The sequence below is a fragment of the Plectropomus leopardus genome, chromosome 3, assembly GCF_026936395.1.
Source record: "Plectropomus leopardus strain MGB_pleo_1.0 chromosome 3, ASM2693639v1, whole genome shotgun sequence".
Classification (NCBI taxonomy): Eukaryota; Metazoa; Chordata; class Actinopteri; order Perciformes; family Serranidae; genus Plectropomus; species Plectropomus leopardus.
The window spans coordinates 10,039,001-10,045,000 of record NC_142178.1 but is presented as its reverse complement, the minus strand read 5'-3'; the positions used below and the strand labels follow the sequence as shown (position 1 = coordinate 10,045,000).

At 41.2% G+C, this 6,000-nt stretch overlaps 1 protein-coding gene across 6 annotated transcripts in view; it reads right to left on the bottom strand.

Moving 5' to 3' along the window:
* Window positions 1-6,000, bottom strand: part of rhbdl3 (rhomboid, veinlet-like 3 (Drosophila)) — an 87,490-nt gene that overhangs the window by 21,300 nt on the left and 60,190 nt on the right. For all 6 annotated transcript variants that reach the window (XM_088075556.1, XM_088075559.1, XM_088075557.1 and 3 more), the window contains 2 exons: window positions 2,692-2,916; window positions 1,002-1,150 (listed from right to left, as the gene is read on the bottom strand). In XM_088075556.1, coding sequence (XP_087931682.1) covers window positions 1,002-1,150; window positions 2,692-2,916 — 374 coding nt within the window. The remainder of the gene's footprint in view (window positions 1-1,001; window positions 1,151-2,691; window positions 2,917-6,000) is intronic.

Here is a 6,000-nt window from a genome sequence, read left to right as displayed (position 1 = left end):
CTCAGTCATTAACTTAACATTAACTATCCTTGTCATTTTGAGATGTTACTATTATTAAGATGCTGGTGATGTTTCCACAACAGTAATAAATAAACCATTTCTGTATATAATCAGGCCGATTGGTAGACAAAACATCATTCTCATGTTGTTGTTTTTTTAAGTCACAGTTAAGTCACTTGTCCCTGAGGACCTAAATCATCTCGATATGTTCCTGTATAATCAGCACATGTTAAACACCCCGCCTCCCTCCTGTTATCCTTTCTTTCATCCATTCTACTTCATCTCTTAACCACACACTGTCATCCCCACCGTCTCTCCCCAGCACCTCCAGGTTCTCCTAATTAAATTACCATTTTATTAGTTCTGACTATTACCTCAGACTACATTTACCCAGAAGGTTAATTAAACCTGGATGACCTGTCCTGAACTGATAATAAAAGAAGTCTTTGGTGCTTGTGAGGAGAGGAGAGGAGAGGAGAGGAGAGGAGAGGAGAGGAGCAGAGAGGAGAGGAACAGTATATATTGCACCAAAAATCCAATAATAATCGGTTGTTTATTTGTCACTTGCTTATTTATTTTGTAACTTCACGTACAGTGAATTCACTGAGTATTACTGAATGCATCCAAGGGCTCATTAGCAACTCACCACCCCCCATCTCCTCTTCCTTATCTGCATTTATCCTTCATGACTGAAAAGGATTTAATTGCTTTCAGTTGGTGTGTTTCACTGGAGATTAATTGCACTGTGTATTTTTCTTAATGAAATCGTTATGTAACAAGCTCTGACTCACTGAACTTTTCAAATGCCATAAACCCAAGCCACCCGCGGCATCATAGATATGCAGTACCTCTGTTTGTGTTCAACCACCAATATGTTAATTCCAGCCCCACGGTGTCACACGCACTCCCCTGATCAAGGGATGAGTTCCCATCATGTCAAATGTGTCATTGAGGCATTCCCACAGGAAAATAATACTAGAAATAGTGAGGTGTAAACTCACCCAGTGTGCATGAAAATGTAGCTGAGGTACCTCCAGGCCTGGGCTCGGAGCTGGGGGTGGTAGGGTAAAGGGCTCTTTAGGAAGGACGGGCTGGACACCTGCAGGACCAAACGGTCCAGCTGGAACCCGTAATACATGAACACGGCCACCTGGGAAAACACCAAAGAAAAAACACAGTGAGGTATCGGGATAAGCACCACAATAAACACGATGAAATGATGCTCAGCCTCATTAATCAGAACACGCTGCTCCAGCACAGGGATAACGTTGAACACAAACTTACACTCCATCTCTTTACTTATCTACAGGCGCCATCAATCACATTATATTATTATGAATTCATCTGTCTTAATTTGGACACAGATAATTATATTGGACAATTTGGAATTCTGAAATGTTTCTTCTAAAATGAGGAAAAATTCCTTATTATAAGCACTTATTGGCTTATAAGAATTGATACTTCTGCAGAGCATTGCAGGCTATAATGCAAGACTTTTTGTTAAAGAGAGACAGAGAGAGAGAATGACATGAAGCAAAGGGCCGAGGCTGGAATCAAACCTGCGGACAAGAATGTAGCCACCGTACGTGGGGCACCTGCTCTACCAACTGAGGTACTGGGTGCTCCCCAAACACACATTCTTGAAACCTAGCAAAAGTGATTAGAGCATTCCCATCCTTGTATATGATTTGCAATTTTCCTTAAATATTTAGAAAAATGCATTGTTTGCATCTATGTTTACATCAGCTACCTACCTCTTCTTTCATGCCTTTTACTGGTATACTGCTATGTTTCTTGCTGTGTTACAGAACTGACTGTTATTGGTGGAATAACATGAAATGGAGGGACGTCATTTAATAACTGACATGGCAAATCCTTGAGTTTCATTTATGTTCACTCATCAGGACAACTCATCTTCTTTGTGTTGTGTGACTCGCATGAAACACAATTGTACAGCCTACTTGCCAGAAGAAATGATGGCATTGTACATTTCTGTAAACAACAGATGCATTTGTATGTTTCATACCTATCATATAAATGTTCATGTATTGCTGACTTTGTCATCAGGAGGTGGAGGTGATGGTGGATGGTGTGGCACCTAGGCGAGACCACAGTTTGAGACCAACAAACAACCAATTGTTTATTGATGAGTCATCACTATGTGTTTTAGCAGCATAGACACCAAATGTGGGTTTTCATTAGCAACCCATTGCTGTATTTTCAGCTGGGATAGTGTTTCTTGCAAGGACAGTGGCATGGAAAGTGGTCGTTTTTTTTTTTACAGAGAAATCACTGTTTCAAGCAGCTTCTTAGCCACTAAAACTGGGTACTTTAAGCCCAAATGTGATTGTTTCCTAACTACAACCAGGCAGGTTTTGTGCCCAAATCAAATCACACGATAACAGTGTTTTTGAAATGTAATTTTTTTTATCAGCTATATAATAATGTACAAATGTAACATGTGTTTTGCAGAAATGTACAATGCCAGCATTTTTTCTGGTGATTGGGTTGCCTTTGAATTACCGCCTTCTTTCGTTTGTATAATTGGTAACTGTCGTTCAATCGTTCTTGCGTATGGGCCTTCTTATCAAAACATAGCTCTATGGTGAGGCAAGTGGTTAAACTTTTCAGCATACCTTTCACACGAGAGTTACAGTGAACATATTGGTCTCATGTTCCCAAACAATTTACCTCAGCAATGGTGATGGCCAGGATGAGCCATGGTGGGGGACAGTAGGTATAGCTGTCAAAGTACCACTTGCGGTCAACCTCTCGGGGCAGCGTCTCGTAGGCGACGTGTCGGACCAGCCTTTGGGACAGGCCCAAGCCCGCCTCATCTCTGAGACTGCAGCCTTTCAGCTGCCTGCTCCCCTGCAGGATGGCCCTCCGGAAACTGTTGGAGCGCTTGTTACTCATCTGGGGGAAAAAAGTGAGGAAAGGGATGAAAGGGAAGTGTAAGGAGGAAGAAGAGACAGAGGGAGGCAGGGAGGAAAGAAAAAAGGAGGAAGGTTTAGGGCTTTATGATCAGTGGTTCAGCACGCTTTTACATTAAAAACCATCCTGTTTTATTTCTTATAAGAACACTGCAAGGTACTTTATTTTGTAAAATATTTACACACTTGATGTGCAACTGGAGTCTCAACATGCTCTGGATACAGGCTACACAGATACACACACCAGTCCTCCTCCGTCCAGCACACTGACGGACCCCTCCCAACTCGCCACAGCAACAGAATGCCTGTATCATCACCTAGCAACCACCAAACCCCTCTCCTAAACCTTCTCTGTCGATGAGGAGTTAATTTCCGAACATGGGCGGGGACCTCACAAGTAGTTCATCATTCAGAGAAGATCCCAGCAGTCAGTATCATTATCAATATCAAACCTGACGAAATGACTTCTCTGCTCTCATTTCAAAAGTGCTGCCATCCATTTTGATTTAGTGCAATCGTTTTTATAGCACAGGTGTCACATTTTTCAAACTGCGGGCTTCTCATTTTCAAGCACACTCACACTCACACTCACTGACAGATACAGAAAGGTAGCCAAAACACACACAAACATGCACACATTTTCAATCAAACACACATGCACAAGTCTGACACACAAAAGTAAATTTGTCCACAAAAAAGGATTTGATGGATGTTTTTCCTTTCTAAATCTCATGCTAAAATTATTCAGAGACCTCCCCTGGACCAAGAGGTCAGCTATAGTTCAGATAGAGAACCGTAGAAACATGTCCTTGACTTTTAGATGCAGAAATAATGAAAGCATGTGCATTTATTCCAAACCCCAAAGCAAGGGCTGAAAAAGTTCTCATCATACAGTGAAATTACATCTGAAAGCACCAGCAAGAATCTATAACTGTAGAAGGACCACAAGTTTTATCACGTACAGTAGTAGGCTTTGTGGCTTTGTTTTCAAACTTTTTCTCTTTGAAAGGAAACTATTCAGCAACAGTACGACAATCAGGTGAGAAAAAGTGAGAATAATATACGCAAATGTTTCAGTTGCTGGTGTTAAAGGTGAGGTAGGACATTTTATTTTGGCATCCTTGGACAAAAAATGAATGATAAACTTTGAGCTTGTTGTAATTCAAGTGGTCTGAGAGAACTTGACTTCTGCACCTCCTTTTGGCCCTGTTTTCAGGCTTTAGAAAACATTTTAGGAAACTTTGGTCAATTACATTTCAGAAACAGGCCATTTACATTGGCTGTTTTACAAATGCAAATGCATGTCCCTTCAGTGACAGCCTGTTCATGGTGGAGAATCTGGCAAAGAAAGTTGCAATTCAAGCATTGGTAACAACTGCCTACAGTGCAAAGCAACCCCAAAAAAGGAAGACAGACTTATTAAAAGGAGTCTATAATATAGTCTGGCAATAAACAAAACAAAACACACCAATATCGGCGAAGCGTTTCAGAGAAAGAGGAAAAACAGAGCTAACAGTTTAGCCTTCTGTTAAGCGGATCTTAAAGGTCAAGGCTGTGGCTTGAAATTCATATTTACAAAGCTAACGTTAGCTAGACCCTTAAATCATAGTGTGTCCTCCACTATGGACACTATGACATGGACATAAGGTCACTGTGACCTTGACCTTTGAACATTAAATTCTAATCAGATCATTATTGAGTCCAGGTGAACATAAGTGCCAAATTTGGAGAATTTCCCCCAAAGTGTTCTTGAGAAACTGTGTTCACCAAAAGGGGACGGATGAAGGGACAACCCAAAAACATAATCCCTCTGGCCATTAATGATGTTAAGGGTTTGAGCTTGTGACTTTTTAAAAGCAGTTGATACAACCAAAAACTATTAAGCATCTCTTTGCATTGATGTTGGAAAGACTCTGGTTAAACTCTCTTGTGGCAGCCTCAACTTTATACCTAAATCACTGCTGTCTCTGAGCTTTGTGTCTTTTATTACACTTGCTGTATGTTTTACAACATTCTCCATTACAATGCAATGACTCCTGTCCCACTTCACTTCCCCACAGTCTCCTTCTTACCCTGCTCTGTTTATGTCACACTCCATAACTCAACCCTACTGTTTTTGTGTCTCGAGGATTACGAGACGCCCAGACGTGTCAGTTAGCAGATGTTACTTTAAGGCAACATGGGTGAGTGATATTGTATTGAGAAAGGACAGAAAGTGGCAGAAAATGTAATGTGGCTATCTGCAATACAAATATAATAAAAAGACAGATGGGTATAATTCTGCAACTTCAAAAGCTACATCTTTAAAGCGTTGCCTGAGTATTGAAGCAGCGATTGATGTTTATTCAAGTCGAGCACAGACTTATCAGAAGAATAAGGAACACTTTTGTTTGAAGATAGTGGACATACTTATCTGCATTGCAAACAAAGGTACACATCACAATTCGTTTCAGTTTGACTGAGTTGGAAGAAGAAAAAGGAAGGAGAAAATAAGATAAGAAGACAAATGTGAAATCAAAATATCAATAAAACCTCTGTGTGAACAGTTGGCTGATGGTTCTTCTGGCACTGTTTAATGAGACTTTAGTGTCTCTGCGTGGATCACCGTTTAGAGATAAACTTCAGTAACAAAAACAAAAAAAAAGAAGCCAATTATTTTAGCCTTTATGTTAGGCACAGAGAACTGTGGGAAAATGATTAGGGGTTACCATGGCCACTTCTAGACCGCATACCAAGGAGAGTGCACTCACACACATGCACAGACCTCCCCCAGGCAGTCGTGCTCCATAAAGACAGTCAATTCTTCATGTGAAGTGACTGCAATTCCTCTCCTCTTTGTGGGACACAAAAGAAAGAATGACGTTGTGTCTGTTTACCCACTGGCAAGAGGAGAGGGGAGAGGGGAAGGGAAGAGGTGAAGGGGACAAATGGGTGCTCGGCCAGCAAGAGACAATTTCACTGTTTGATCAATGGAAAGCTCAGTCCGAGGAGAGGGACAGGAGAGAGAGACATAAGTGAGACACAGAGAGAGAGAGAACCACATGGAATGAGAGAGAGACAGAGGAGG